Source organism: Wyeomyia smithii, chromosome 2 (genome assembly GCF_029784165.1).
Source record: "Wyeomyia smithii strain HCP4-BCI-WySm-NY-G18 chromosome 2, ASM2978416v1, whole genome shotgun sequence".
Taxonomy (NCBI): domain Eukaryota; kingdom Metazoa; phylum Arthropoda; class Insecta; order Diptera; family Culicidae; genus Wyeomyia; species Wyeomyia smithii.
Genome location: NC_073695.1, coordinates 117,943,892 through 117,960,547, shown reverse-complemented (window position 1 = coordinate 117,960,547; position 16,656 = coordinate 117,943,892). Strand labels below are relative to the sequence as shown.

The following is a 16,656-nucleotide window of genomic DNA, read 5'->3' as shown; positions in this document are numbered from 1 at the left end:
AGAGTTTAGACATCTCATTTCATTCAATGAGAATTAGACATCTCATTTATTTCAACGACTGGACTTTCATTGAAAATTGACACCGCTGACATTGAAGGTCGTTTCAACTTGAGACAGCCTTTTCCGATATAGTCATTAGAGATGCAGAGGTAAGCTCGGTCTCTGCCAACAACGATTGCTTTACTGTCTTCTTTTCAGAGCCGGATTTAGGTGCTGGAGGGCCCGGAGCAGATTGTTTTCAGGGGGCCCCTGTGACCCTCTTTTCTTTAAAAAGATTAGAGGTACGAAATTTTTGAAGTGACTTAACGCTTCGCTGGAAGGTGACGAGCAAAAAAAAAGTCTTCGCTCTGTCTTCACGGCTGGCCCTGGATTAGGGAGGACCCTCGTGTCGAAAGGCCCGGGGCATTTGCCCCCTTTGCCCTCCCTTAAATCCGGGCCAGCTTCTTTCCCTCCCTAACCGATCGTAAGGAAGTAGCCGGCGTCGTTTTCGTTTACAGATCGATAACGACGCCGGCTGCTGAGTTGTTATGCATTGAAGATGGTAAATTAATCCCAATTTTATATCTTGTGGTGATTATTTGTGCAACTTCAATAATTCAGATCCATTATAGAAGTGGAACTACGAAATGTACGGTCGTTCAAGTTCAAGCTCTAGATTTTTGAAACGAGGATTGATGCAGTCAATTATAACAAAGATTGGATTTTATTACCACTTTAACATTATATTTGAATGTTAATAATTGGGATAACTTTTTGTTTGATTCTAGTTAGATTTCTGATTTCAATTCAAAACAAATGGCTGTACGCTTATGTGCATGGAAGGTGGGGAGAATCTATTTTGAGACTGTGTCTAACGTAACATAAGGAAAAATGTGTTTTAAAAAAAGAATTTTTTCGATTATAATTTTGACGATTTGTTATGCCAAAAATAATTACATAATTTCATATTGAAGAGGTGATAAAGATTTCCTAAAATGTGGGAAGAAATGATTCATGTGGAGAGTTCAAAACACGCTCGGTTTGCTTTGAGGGTACTGTCATTGAAAAAAAGCGAGTTCAAATAAACAGTGCATGAAATGATAGATATTCCTGATATTTTATGCTGGGCATGGGAAAAAATTTGCCAATTAGAGCTCTTCAACTGTATATCATTACTCATTTACTTATGTTATGGTTATCAGTGTTGTTAGAACATAAAATCTTTCCTAAGCCTACATGTACATGTGCAACATGCATTCGTTGGCAACAGCTACCAATTAGGAACACATTCTATTTTATATTTTATTATTAAAGAAAGAGTTTCATGCCCACAACCCGACTCGATGGATACTATCAAGCTTCAACTAATATTCAAATCGCCAGTTTCCTGTGTTGCCCCAGCTGCTAGTTATCGAACAACTTCGTTCAAATGCAAAGTCACGTATTTTTGTAGGATCTGCAAAGTGTGTGAGAAACATAGTCAGTGAGACGCGCTCGCATGTCTACAAATCGTTAATTACTTGTTTTATAAACTCATAACTGATTTGAACAGGTTAATTAAATTTACGTTCCAAGGTCAGACAATTATGGTGATGCACTGGCAGACAGAGAAGAGAATTCAAGTAGGGTCTGTTCACTCGGATGAGCCTCGTTCTTGTGGTGTTTCGCTTTGGTAAACGATAATTACTAACGCGGGCTTCATAGTTTTACAAATCATTAATCCGCTTTCTTTGGGGTAGACTTTTTATTATTATTATTGGTTAATCATTTATGTAGCATATACAGTAGCATGAATGTGGTCCTAGGCTTTCTCGAGTGGTGGCGTAAATCACTCTATTCGAACCTGAAGAAAAAAAAAGGATTAATATTTTTTTTAAAACAAATCAAGATTATTCTATGATTATCATTTTCCAATATCAAATTAAGTTTCAGATTTTATTCTTACTGTTACTCAAGTGATAACATTTGATAATTGTTATTTTATTTTATTTTGACGACAACAAAGTTGAAGGGAATCAGTTCGTCAGACTTTACCCCCCCCCCCCCCACAGCTGGCACAACCAAACTGACTAACTTGTTAGACGATATAAATTTTATAAATTATAAATTCCAAAAAATTGTAAAATTATATTCGTCTGTTGAGGTTTTTTTTAACTCGACATTGGTATGGTTGAAATAGTATCTCCTCGCATCAGTTCTTCAGTTAACAGTTAGCATTCAGTTAACAGAATTTCTGTTCTGTTGTTAACATCATCGTCATAGGGACGCATGCGCTCCGTTTGGACTCTGTTAAACAGCCGAAAAGTCAAGTGTGGTACAAAACCGCGTCTTTCATTCAACAGAAGCCGGATGAATAACAACTATACGGGAACTTGCTAAACAACAACAAAAAAGGCAAACTGACTTTAATGTATGTATAATTATGCACCCCTAATTGTTCCCGGTCTCGATACAGAAACCTACATATTATACCAATATTTATCCATTTGGTACCCACAACCCATTCACATTTGACAAGATGTTATTCCATCATGTCTATTTGAAGCAAAGCTTCGGCGAATTTAGCTTTCAGCGTACACAGAACAACTACACAGTTTTTTTTGAGTGAAACCATTGAGGCTAGAATCTTTTCTTGTCGAGACGATTTATTGTACTTCAAGGCTAGGTCAATTTTTGTGTCATATTGGGCTTGATTTGTTTGTTATCTAAGGTCCAATAAAGTGTTATAACATTTAGATATGTTATAACTGGGCTTACAATTATTTTGATCAATACAACACAAATTGGAAAATATAGCCTAAAAAAAACATAAAAATGAGCATATACATTCGGTAAACTATAAAAATTATAGTGAAAATAGTGAACTACAATGTATAACATGGATTCTATGATAAAGATTGTATTCGCAGGTGGTTCAATGCGGCTATAGACAATTAATACAATAAATTTGATGTTTGGTACTGATTATTTTCCATTAAATTTTGTTAAGTAAGAAACTACTATCTAAACGGTACCAAGACAAACAATTTGAAAGCTGGGTAAATAGGTTCAATGGTGATTTGGTTTTGATTTAATGATTTAAATCAGTCCAATAATGCAAATTCGATGATCAGAGGAAATGTTTTATTCATGTTTTTTATTTACAAGAAAGGTGAACTAATTCGATAAATTGCAAGGTACTTGTTTTTACGTGACAATAATGGTCCTTGGTCATTTGAGAGGTTTAATTCATCCCAAATAGTATTTAGAGGTATCACCGTACTATTATACTCAACTATTAAGTATATTTTTTAAACATTTTTGGGGATGAAAATAGACTTGTACTTGTATATGTTCAAGAAAACTCAGAATACCGTCGGTACTTTGAGATAAGACTCAGAACGCTGGAACAGACACAAGATTGAATTATAGAACTCCTAATTTGTTAGGAGCTCGCATACTCATCGGAAAAAAGATGAGCTTGAAGTTCAGTATGAGTTATACTGCTGTTTTGATTGTAATGGAGTTCGATACTTACAACTGTCAGCAAGAATTCACCCCATTCTTCAGCGTATTACAGTTAAAAACACCTACTAATTACCGAATATTAATGAAAAATATTTACTCTTATAGTAGCTCAAGTTTAACTCTCAGAGTTTATCTACAGCAGGTTTCTTAAAAGCTATTTCTTCACTGCCATAGCGACAAAGATCGATGACGGTGGCCTTTCACTAGACTACACATACACTATAAACTTCATTTTCCTAACGACCCATTTAAAGAGACGGGAGGCATAATGTTTAAGGGAATTATCGATTAAAACGAAGGAGCCCTCCTATGTATCACCTATCTTCTAGAAATTGTTCAAATCCCCTCACGAAAACCCATTGTTTATTTTATCGATTTTCACGTCAAGCTCCACCGTTAACCGGTGGTAGGTTAGGTACTAAAACATTAGCATTCGATTGTTTTGCATTCATCCGACCAAAAAAAAAAAAAAAAATAAACAGTCTACATTGGTTGGTCGTTAGAAGAAGAGTCAAAGGAGGGAAGAAAACGCGCGAGCGAGAATCCGAATGAGAGTGAGTTCATTTCGTACATGCTTTATCGCATTTCATCACCTTACGTCTAGGAGGACTTTCGTAGTGCACTCAGCCGACGCAACTGCTTAGCTTGTATTGGTCTCGTTACTCACCCAAAGTCACCAATTTGCCCCTTACAACAATGTTCCTGGTTTTGGCATCTCTGTGCACACATGCAATCAGTTGGTTAGATGGTAGGATTCCAATCAGAATTCTTTTGAAAACACATAATCATATTAGGGGGTGGAAAACGGACGCGGGCTGCGATATCTTTTTGTATGACAGCGCAACGAGAGTGAAAATCAATTTATTCACCACATTCAAATCTAACCCTTGCATAACTGGAAACCTATCATCATGTTCCGATGAAAGCAAGAGGGAAACCTGACACAATAGAAAAGGACTCGCGGAATTCCTTCGGTCGGTCGATGGGTTCCTTCGGGGCATTTTTCCCATTCAGTCCACTGCTGTCACTCGTGTTTTTTTTCTTTCGGCAGTGGTTCCACTGTATGTATGATGTAGCACGAAACAAACCCAGCTGAATACAATGTAATTTATCGATTTTTCAATTTACGTTTAAACTAGAATTAAATTTTATTTTAACACAACCGGTACGTGCAGCAGCAGTCTTTTGTTCGGTGTTGAAAACTTCGAATGTGTTATACCGAGGGGCTCTCGAACGGTTGTTACAATGTTTTCAAATCTTATTGGAAAAGAGACAGGCCTAATAATTTTTTTCACAGTCAACACAGGAGAGTGTAAATTCTAGAGATAATACAATCCATTCAATTGATTAGTTTTTATTTGTGTTTAAAGCGAAACAAAAATCGAAGCGAAGTTTTTACATAGATGTTTGGAAAAATGGGTATTTTTCTCCGTGAAATGCGCTGTTGCCAGATGTCTTATAATGTTAGGCTTAGTCCATTGGTTCTTCCTTAGTTGTTTTGAATAGTTTATTCTAGTAATCGATTAAGAAGTCAACATATATTGGAGGACAAGAATTGTAGTGCTGCGATTCTAAGTATACAAACGCTTAATTAGGGGAATGATTTTTCAAAAGTAATAAAAATCAATTAGATCGTAGAAATAACGTTTGTCAATAAATTTTATTATTTTTTGAGAAGCTCTCGGCCTCGTGGTTACAGAGCACGCTTTGACGAGTGAATCATCATCGGTTCGAATCTCAGTACGATCAGATCGTTCGGTGTCAGAGGGACTTCTACGCATGGGTGATTCTCAGGCTTCCTCCCATCCCCCAATTTGATCCGTCTCTCGTGATAAAACAAGTGAGATGCGACACACAGTTGAACCTCTCCAGACTGGGTCGAAAAATTTCATCGTTTTTCCAAGAAAGTGAGATATAGTTACCATAAACGTCAGTACTTTTTTACCATCACAAGGAAATATTTCACTTTTATGCAATGTTCATTCTCTCTTTCTCCGTTTTTCCAGTATGAAAGCCAAAAAAATTTCAACGTTTCATTATGGTAACGATAGCAAGCGTCACGTTGATAACGTCATTTTCGTTTTACCAAAGTAACGGTGATTATCACTTGTTTGGATTTTCAGATTTTATTGCGTAACCGTGAACGATGCGCGTGAATTATTTTATTGGAGTGTGACAGCTCGTTTCAAGGATAGAATTTTAGTGTGTTTGAAAGGCCGCTGTGTTCATTGGAAGTGAAAATTGAAAAAGATTGGCTGTAATTTTCGCAGAACTCCGGTAGTGAAAATGATAACGTGCCAATAATTTTGCTGGAGTAACTAGCGAGGCTCGGTAAAGAACAAAAGTAGAGTTGAGCGTGGAGGATGTCTTATTCACGTAGACTTTTACATTTTAGTTACCGGGATGCAAAAGTCTGGAGTTGGGATATCACTAAATCTAGCCGGCAGTTTATCAGAATGAACTGTAAAAAACGTTGGAATATGTGGTTGTCGGACAAGTGCCACCTTAGCAAAACCGGACGGCAGCCTTAGAAGATACGTGAAAAACCGTGTTATTTTTCAAGTCTGCGTGCCGAAAGTAGCATGCAAACATATTTTCGGAAGGAGCAGAGTTAATTCCTACTGCGTATCAACACGAAAGTAAAAAATAACCGTAAGTAAATTTAGCGAAAATTTAACCGACACTTTGGATTAACAATTTCAGAAAGAGAGATGCACCACATGTTAAAGCCATTGTAATTAAATAAATAATAATAATAATAATAATTTGAGGAAGAAAAATCATTAGAAACATTCCGCGCAAAAACTAACTTGACTTAAGAAAATCATCGCCTCAAAGGCGAAACTATAAGATCGCATAAGTTTCATGAGGTTTTGTATCATGATCGGATCAGTTCGAAAATGTACCATGATCGGACCAATTTTTTTATGCGAGATTGCATCACTAACGAAAAATCATTTCAAATCTTTAAAATAAGTTAAAATAAGTTTTGACGATGTACATTAAGTTTTTCTGGTTTCATTAACTTTTCTTGAGTCATACTGTCACCTAAAATAGTTTTAAAAATGATTCATTTCCGAGTACAATTCGGTCTAGCGATTGCTATCATGACTTGTTTTCAAGTTGTGGTGATGGAATCAAATATCGAAGGATTGCAGTATATTTTCCAGTAAAATGCTTCTAGAATATTTGAACTTCATAAAGTAACACTTCTCGTATGACATAATTGCTTTAAAGTTAAGCAATTACTGGTGAAATACGAAGGTCTGTTTTGTATCATGGTCAAACCAGTTTACTTTTGCGACTTCAGCGCTGCACTTTTCATGTGCTTGACATAATGATAGATTTTAAGTACAATTTAAAAAAAAGTTTTTGTTAGAAAAACTTTTTTTTTCTTGAGAGTGCCCATTTCGAAATGTCCAAAACAATTTCAGGTAATTGAAAAAACTTGAATTTAACTGGACATGAAATAAAATGACTGGTCCGATTATGGTACATTTTTTGACCCAGTCATGATTCACCCAGGTCCAAGCATGATAGCAATTCGTTTATCAGAGAAAAAAAAACGATATAGGTATTTGAATAAGTTCACATCGGATTTGCTACAAATTATTATGTTTATGAACTAGAAAGAAACGTCTTTTTCATATGATTATATGAAATAATAATGATGAACCTGTGCCATGAAAATTTATTTACCTTGAATATCGTCTGAATCGGTTCGGTCACTATATATTACCTCATAATAGAATATTAGATGTTTAGCAGAGAAAATTTCACATTCGAAGATATGAGATGAAGAAGGTAAAGTTTTCTTATTTTGTTGAACCTGAACTCAGGTTAATTGTTATGCAATTTAGATTGAGTATATAAGTGAAATAAAACTGAGTGAACCATCAAACGGATAAAAAATTCTGATAAAAATAATAAATAAAAAACAAATTCAAGTCAGAATATCCAATTTTAATAACTTTATCGCATAAAAATATGATTGTTTAAGTAATGCTGGTGTCATTGATAATAACATGAACATGAATTTGTAAGCTGCGTGAAGCACTGAATGGTTTTGAAAGGATGAGTATCTACAGGGTGCGCCACAATTATTGTAACAAAAATGCAAAGTCGGCTTGCGAGATGATATTTGTTGGGCTCAGAAAAAGAATAACAATCAAAACTGGGCCTTCATACAAGACGGTGCCCCGGCTCACACAAAGAAGACCATTTAAGACTGGTGCAAGTCCAACTTTCCCTCTGCCATTACCCAGTATGAGTGACCACCAAACTCACCAGATCCCACCGTGATGTCGATTTTGGGGGATGTTGGAAGCAAAAGCCTGCTAACAAAAACACACAAGTTTCGACAAGTTGAAGAAGTCTTTGCTCAATTTGCTGAAAGGAATTTCCTCAAAATGACATTCGGTTTGCCGTCGAGTCTTAGCCTAAGGGTCTCCTAGCTGTCATCAGAGCTAAAGGAGGACACATTGAATGAGTTGTTGTTTTTGAATTGGTTTTACTCAGCAAATTATTTTTATTAAAAAGTTTTCTTTTCCTTGCCAAAAACATGGTTGAGGTTGCAATAATTATGGCACTGTCAACTAATTGTTGCAAAATTATAGTAGCTGGGCTTAATTACGCTTATATACCAGTTACAATTTAACGAAATTATTTAACAGTCCTTATTCTTTCATGAAAATAATGATTACATTTGATAGCTCTTCTGTAACGTCAAATGTTGCAATTCTGTATTTATTTTAAATATTCACATATTTATATTTGCGGTTGTCGATTTAGCGTTATGTTTGAAGAAGGGTTTAAATGCAGTCCATCACGCGATAGAATTAAATGTGAACAAGTGAGAATTGATAGTGAAGTTTTTTCTACACATTGACATTCTAAGATGTACCGCAAGGTAGTAGTGTACAAGTGTTCTGTACAAATAAAATCGATTGACTGCGTACAAGCAATAGGAAAATTTAAGGATTTGCTTTACGTAGGTCTTTCAAACAATTTAAAGCAAAGTTTTAAAAGTACTTTGCTTACAATCAAGTTCTAGGAATATGTTAGATAATCACTTTGCTATTAAATGGACACTTAACTGTTTGACATTTAACACTTTCATTTAAAAACAACTTTGAGACCTTATAACTGCTCTAAAAATATTGAATTAAAGATTTTCACCTTCGATAAACCATATTTCACTCTAATTAAAGAACTATCATCATCGGTTATTCTTTCATGCAAAAACACTAGTTTTCAGCCAAATATCTCACCTGTAAACAAAATCCGAACAGTGATAACGCACTATTCCCAATATTTGATTTTTTTTTCGAAAAGAATAAATCCTCCAACTGATTCCAACATCCTACCGCAAAAGGAAGTTCAAACTCGGTGGTGACATTTCCGTCGCTGCGCTACCGCACGGAGTCACACTGGATCGTTTCGCCGTCGCAGGTTGGTGGGTAAATCGCAAACTGCTCCGATCGCTGCCAACGAATCTCGCCGGTTGGCTGTGCTGGTGCCATTGTAGGTGTAAAACCTCCTCTGTACGCATGTACTGTTTCTTTTGTTACTCGGTTTCTGTATTTTCCACCCTCTTTGGATGGCAAAGAACAGTGTGTAGAAGCATTGGTCAAACATTTCGAACGGTGGCTCATAGCTACGAGCGGATGGGTGGTGAAAACATGAGAGAGCGAGAAGGAGAGAAAGATGACAGTATAGGAGAGAAGACGGGACATTGATAGCTGAGCGGCTTGCGTGTATGCTGAGTACGCTTGACGTGACACAACTCGTCCGAGTGGTGAAATTGTTGGGCAAGAAGGAGAAACAATGTGGTAGGCAATTGAGATAGAGATTTGCTGTCTAGCTCTGGCGTGATAGTTTGATGGACTGGATGCAAGAGTAAGCAATAGCAGGGGGCGGAGTCAAATTGCGGTTTAGAGGTGTTGATATAAATGTGTACAAAAAGTTTCCGTAAGCAAGAAAACCCGATTGAGGTGAATATTTCGTGAGTAAAGTAGAGGGCTTCTGTTCCAAGAGTGTAATTGTGCGACGAGAGTTGGGTCTTGCCATAGCGTAATGTTTCGAGTGTATGAAGTGGTCCATTGCTTTGAACAGGCTTTTGTTTGCATGTATGTGTTTTCACAAGCCTTTAGACTGTGTGAACGTATGTGGAGAGAGCGACAGCGAAAACGACACGGGGACCGCGTCGAGTGCGGTGAATAGTTGAATATATTGTTTAGTCAACTTCTATGATTCGGAGCGTTTGCACGTATATGTCTCGATTGTGCGTGTATATTTATTAATTTATTTTTTATTTTACACAACGTTTCTTTCCACCTTGAGCGCCCGAAGAGTATTTTGCCTCGATTTGAATTTCGCGATGACAGTACGGAGCACAGCGTAGTGGATGAGAAATCTGTTTTTCGGTGATCGTAAAACTGAATAGAAGAAATATTCGATGTAGGCCGCGCATAACGGAAAAGTTGATTGAAATTGACAGCGAATGGCGGTAATAATCGCTTAAAATTATAGAAGAAAATCTGGCCAGTGAAATGTAATAAAGCCCAAATTAAAAGTGTGGTGAATTTCCGCGCTAGTTTCATCTAGTGACATCAAAGTGATAACAGAAAATAACAACACTGTTAAAGTAGTTCGCGAGGCACAGAAAATTTTGTAAAGCAGTGTGATTGACAAAAAAGTAAACGATTGAAGTACCTGAGCTTTGAGAACCAAGTTTGTGCAATTGGCGTATTCCAAGAGCCGGTCATCGAGATCCACGCATTGTATGTAAGAAGAAAGTGTAAACTTCGGAACTGCCGATCTCAACTGAAGAAGAAATTAGAATAGCGAGTGACCTTCACTTAAAAGCATGAAAGATGTGAAAAAGTGTGCTTATGTTCCGATCGTTTTTGTCAGCTGATCAAAAGTTTGAGTTCTGCCTGAGCCTAGGAGAAACAAAAGATCGAGCTCAAATAAATGCCGCAATTAATTTGAATAATCTTGAATGAAGAAACGAAAATTAACATAATTTGTATACTCGCGGGACGCAGTAGCAGAAGCAGCAAAAGCAACCGTTTTGGTGGCAGCATCCGTACTCACTGTAGGCAAGCAGAGTTTAAACAAAGATAAATAAGAAAACAAAAAACACAGAAAGGAGTCCAACGCCAGTAAAACAACCCAAAAGAGTTTGAGAGAAGAAAAGAGAAGTTATTAGCAAAGAGTAAACACCTGAGAGATGATTGATTGATTCTAGCTGCACTGCACAAGATTGAATTATCGATACACGGGGGCTGCGTAGGATAGCCCGGGCAGTGTGACAAAGACCCTTAGACGGGTGCTGAGTGGAAACCGGCAGAGGTAGATAAATAAAACAAGTCCCTGATTTGATAGCTTTGACGTGATCGTTTTTGTTGTGTTCATCCGAAGCCAGCGTGGCTGAATCGAGATTTGGCAGTGCCATTTAAATAAATTTCTCCAGATTACTTCACTGGGAGCAAGAAAACAGTTGTTCTGAAAAAGCGCTGCGGCGTGTTATGGTAGTGAGCCATTTTCTGTAAGATAGGAAAACTGAGCCCAAATTTGGAGCCCTACCCCGCCAGCGTGGAAGGGCTTAACAGCCCTAGAGCGGTGGGGATGGCCGCCACCACGTACATATCGCCTAGCGGCGAGTTGGACATGGCCTTAGGCGGCGGTTACCATACATCTTCACCGCGGAGTGCAGCCGATGCGAACGAGATGAAGTATATGCATCATCATCACCACCAGAGCCATCACCATGTGCCCTCTAGTCCTAGTCCGAACCCTGCTGGTTTGGGTTCGGTAACGGGCGGCCTTGGTGGAGTTGGTGGCAATCCTTGGGCTGCTCTTCAACCAACCGATCCATGGGCGTTGCACTCGCATCATCCTCATTCCCACCCGCATGCGACAGACGTGAAGCAGGAAATGCATTTATCGCAACAAGCCCGGGCACAGCAAGGTATGGCTTCCCCACATGCCTGGCATGCACCGGTACATCCTGGAACGCATTACGCCACTGGAGGATCTCCACTGCAATACCACCATGCAATGAACGGAATGCTTCATCATCCTGCTCATCCTGCTCATCACCAAAGTGCACCCCCTTTGCATCACTCGTTACGGGGTGAGTCGCCTCAGTTGCACATACCACACCATCACCTGCAGGGCGATCGGGATGTGAGTGCTGGTGAAGAAGATACCCCAACGTCGGACGATCTGGAGGCGTTCGCAAAGCAATTTAAACAAAGACGAATTAAACTAGGATTTACACAGGCTGATGTAGGCCTGGCGCTCGGCACTCTGTACGGCAACGTATTTTCACAAACAACGATATGTCGATTTGAGGCTTTACAGTTAAGTTTTAAGAATATGTGCAAGCTAAAGCCACTGTTGCAAAAATGGCTAGAAGAGGCAGACTCTACCACGGGTTCGCCAACCAGCATCGACAAAATTGCTGCCCAGGGTCGAAAGCGGAAAAAGCGAACCAGCATCGAGGTGTCGGTTAAGGGAGCCCTAGAGCAGCACTTTCACAAACAGCCCAAGCCATCGGCACAGGAAATCACTTCGCTAGCCGATTCGCTACAACTTGAGAAGGAAGTAGTCAGAGTATGGTTCTGTAACCGACGACAGAAAGAAAAGCGGATGACACCACCAAATACAATGGGTGGTGACATGATGGATGGAATGCCGCCTGGGCATATGGGCCATGGAGGACATGGTTATCATCCGCACCATGACATGCACGGTAGTCCAATGGGTACCCACAGCCACAGCCATAGTCCGCCCATGCTCAGTCCTCAGAGTATGGGCGGTGGAGGGCATCATCAGTTAACGGCCCACTAGCAATCAGAGCACCAGGAGTCCAGCAATAATTCGGCGGTGTTTCAACCGATTCACCACCCTGGAATCCTGCAACCACATTCCGCTGCTATTTCCTCATCCAGCGTTGGGAATAGCTATAGCATAGCATCGACCACCACAAATACCTCTTCACCGCCGTCGTCGACGTCTTCATCTTCCAACGCGGCCGCAGCAGCGGCAGCAGCAGCAGCAGCAGCCGCTGCTTCGGGAGCTTCGACATCGCCGTCGGCAGCTGCTGCTGCTGCGCAAATGTACATAGACCACCGGCATCACCAGCAACAGCAGCAGATGCACGCTAGGCGGATATTTCAGGAATGGACTCTGCAGTTCGGACCCACCGGTACTGCGACTGGTGCACGATATTTGAATTAAAAAAGAAAAAAGAGAGTTGGCAATCTGCACGATTGGGCATTGTATCGTCGTTCCCAATCACAACACACATAAACTCACAAACATACACGAAACCAACAAAGATGCAAGCTAGTAAAATATTATTTAGTTTGATGCCCTCTAAATAAATTGTTTAAATCAAAGTTTAAACTCTAAACAAAAGCAAAAAGTGGTGACTTAAATACAATTTGTGAAAATCCGATCGAAACTGTGTTTACCTGTACATAGAAGAATATGAATATGAGTAAGGTTAATGTAATCAGTATCGTGTAAGGAAAAAATAGTATGAAAAGTAGAATTTATATACGACATAATACAAGTAATATAAAACAACAACAGAACAAGAGCTAGATAGAAACGAATGAAGCAAAAGCTCTAGAGAGCGAAACCAGAGAAGTTCTAGTGATATATAATGGGTAAAATTATAACACGAAGATGCAAATGTGAAGATTATTTCATGGGTAGAACGCAATACCTCACCATCAAAAACAGTTCAATCTGTAAGTATTTCACTTTGAACTATTTAGTAAGTCAGTGTATTAGTAAAAACGGCGCATTGGGGTGATTAGTTGAACGTTTTAGAGTGTGACGCAAGTGAATCACGCTAGTGTCGTTTTCAAATCGATTTCGTATATTTTGTTAAGTGTGCAATGGCTGTGGCGAACTTATGGGAATTACCCAGTCGTAAATTGTTCAAGAATTGCCCGCTGTCTTGGGTGAGTTTGTACCTCTGGCGTGCCATTTGCGGCTCATCCCGCTAGGTGCCTACAGTTGTTTGCGGCTCGTGCGAAAAAAAATTCTGTTAAGGAAATTCCGGTAGTATCCTTTTATGAGACTGCCGACGGCAGACCGATTAGTGATGATTGTTTTCTTTCATGTGTTACCTTCACACCTTCTTAGACCGACGGCTTTGCAAAGTCGGAAGAGCTGGAGTTTCCACATCTGTTAGCTTGTTACTGCGCTGGGTCAACAAGGGGCATGAAATATTTACAATTTGCACTGTGCCTTTGTTTTTTCGGACAATTTTTAGGGAATTCCGTTGACATCCGACATCATTGAGTATGATGCGCATGAAGGTATAAAAACCGCTTAAGCCGGGGAATCCCCCTCCGGCGGAAGATTTGGCTTCTATAAAACTGAATGATACGGTGAGGAATTAGTTTTTGATGGTTTGGTTGTCGCCTTTCGGACATGGAATGCAGATTAATGTAGGGAAGTCGAATAGAAATGTCCACAGCTGTATACCGAATCCATAAAAAGGACGCTAAATAAACAAGAAATATTTGTAATAAAACCATGTGAGGAGAAATATAGAGCAAACATGCCGTTGTATAAAAGCATCTGAAAATTATGAAACTTACTGCAAAAGTGTACGAAACGATTCAACAACTTAGAATACCAATATTTGTATAAGAAAAAAAAAGTGTAAGTACTGCGAAAACATGGGAAAAATTTACTAAAAACCATCGTTTTTAAGCATTCCAAATAAAAATTCGTTTATTTTTTCTTAGCTATGGCCGCAGGAGTACTTCTATTTCATAACAATCCGTAAAATCCCTCGTCAAGGCGAAACCACGAAGGCATTTGCACGCTTGTGTGCGTATTTAATGGCCGTACTAATTTAAGTGTTCTTATCGGTCACCTAATTTTCCATTCCGTGTTCAGGCAATTGCCCACCAACCGTCGTTGTTGTCGAGCAGTTTTCAGTTCAGTGGCAGGTGCGCGTAGGTTTTCGTTGTTACTGTTTTTCGTTGGTTCTCGAGTGACATTTGAAGTGCAGGTTGTGTGCCGTTGGTAATTCTAGCCCTTCGGTTAATAAGCAATATTTGACATTTTGTTTTAAAATTCGACGCTTTACCGGTTTTGATGCAGATTTCTCATAGTAGCGTTGTGATAAATGTTTGAAAAATTCTACCTTTCGAAATATTAGTATCGCTAAATTTTTTTCATATCAATTGGCATCGACATCTACGAAATAGTTTCAGGATATAATATTTGATTCAAACGAATTAGCACACAATGCCAGGCACTCCAGATAGCTTAAATTCTTTAGTATTTGAGTGGATGTCCCTTTTTGAGCTCTTCACAAAGTCTACGTCTAAAGAATTGAGAAAAAATGCGATTGAATGTTTCTATTATCAATTCAGAAAAAGCATTTATAATAATCTGATTGCTAAAATTCGAATTCAACGTGCAGCTTCTTTCATTTTATTGGGGTTCATTAAAAACCCACAGTAATTCTTGATGGATTCATTATTCATGACTATTGCAATATAATAATCATTTTTCTAACTGAATCTGATACTTAAAATAACACCAACGCAGCATTTGGTTATAAGAACCATACGGGATACGGTATGTTATGTTCATCATTTTTTTTACTGAATCTAGCATCAACTCCTCATATAAATAGTGCAGAATGATATTCATTCCCCTTATTTGAACGTGAGGCAAAATTAGCGAGAGAAAAAAGAAACAAATTGAATAGGTTTAAAAATATGATAAAACACAGGGTAAAATATTAAAATAAACTCCATTTGATATCGTTGGCTTTTTTGTATCTTTTTGTTAGCCGTGGCATATGGATTTGCTTTGGCCAGTGAAACAGTCACCATTTCATTTCAGTTGAAGTACATTTAGTTAGGCTTTCGACATTCCGCCAGAAATTTGAATCATTTGCTTCCGTTCGATGTTCAGTTTAAATGAACGTTCAAATGATAATTTTGAACTCCGACGCAGTGACAGCCAGCATTGTAGCATCGGTAATTGACTTAATTATGTTTTATATGTTAGGCGATTCGAATCAAAAATTTAATTGTAAATGCGATATCTCATTTTTGTTATTTAATGTGTAGAAAAAAAAACTAAACAAAAAACGACGAAGTTTAGACAGAAGAAAAATGCTTATAATTCTACGGTTAGTTAATTGTGAAATCGTGAAACATGATTGAACTTAATAAAAGTATAAGAGGAAACAAGAAAAAATAAACAAAGTCAAGCGCAAATGTAAGTAATGGTAAATAGTACATACACACTTTATTATCGGAGAAATTTGCATAGAGCAAAGTAATAAGTGTAGAGGTGAGGAACAACCAATTTGTGAAACAAATATAAGAAGAAAAAAATACAAAGAAATTATAGTAATCCTCCTATAAGTTTATCGACTGTAAATACGCGTAGAATGACGTTTTTGTTGCTAGTAAGAGTTCAGGATCATTCTGATCGAACTAGAACAGTTTCTTTTGTGTTTGTACGTAACGTGGTTTCATTTAATCAAAATTTTGCACTAATCTAAAAATTAGATGAATGAAAATCAAATCCTTTCGTTTAGTTAAAGTCGCCCAAAACAAGAATATAATTTATGATGCATTCCATCGAGAGCAGATATGACTAAGGCGTAAAACTATCAATATTCCGGAACATTCCAGCAAAAATAACATTCGGATTAATCATTGAGTTATTTTTTCTCGACTTTTGCAAAGATTACTTTTATTGATTTATTGAAAAACTGTATCACGGAAACATACATGCAGAAAAAAAAATTAAGCTAAGTAATTAATTATTAGAGTTATTATTATTCTATTATAATTATTATACACGAAAAGGCAACAAAACCAATTTTATTAAAAATATTTATGATGAAAACAGAAACCGTTTGGTTTTTTTCTTCTTGCTTACAATGTTTTTAAAGCAAAAAATTAAATCTTAAGCAGCGAAAAGAATGCCTTTTAAAAGTTTTCCATCTGTGTTGCCCGCTTCGCCTGTTGGTATTGGTTTTGACGACAACGGTAATAGATTTTCCTCCTTTTTTAGTACTTCATTTCCTTCACACAATTCGCAAAACAGCCCCAAACGGACACACCAACACATCGATTTAGTCCGGGAGAGTCGCAGCCAGAGAGC

The 16,656-nt window shown here is 38.1% G+C and overlaps 1 protein-coding gene and 1 long non-coding RNA gene across 3 annotated transcripts; one reads left to right on the top strand and one right to left on the bottom strand.

The window, feature by feature from the left end:
- Window positions 1-659: 659 nt before the first annotated feature.
- Window positions 660-9,051, bottom strand: LOC129724725 (uncharacterized). Of its 2 annotated transcripts, XR_008727951.1 has the most exons (4): window positions 8,757-9,047; window positions 1,671-1,822; window positions 1,500-1,576; window positions 660-1,435 (listed from the first exon to the last, which is right to left on the bottom strand). It is a non-coding gene; the product is annotated as an uncharacterized LOC129724725 (long non-coding RNA). The 2 variants fall into 2 exon arrangements; XR_008727950.1 differs by having other exon boundaries at window positions 661-1,435; window positions 1,500-1,822; window positions 8,757-9,051.
- Window positions 9,052-9,711: 660 nt separating this feature from the next.
- LOC129724724 (POU domain protein CF1A) lies at window positions 9,712-16,404 on the top strand. The gene is given in 1 exon segment (XM_055679857.1): window positions 9,712-16,404. A coding segment is annotated over 1 exon segment (1,617 nt). The 5' UTR covers window positions 9,712-11,118; the 3' UTR covers window positions 12,736-16,404.
- The last annotated feature ends 252 nt before the right edge of the window (window positions 16,405-16,656 follow it).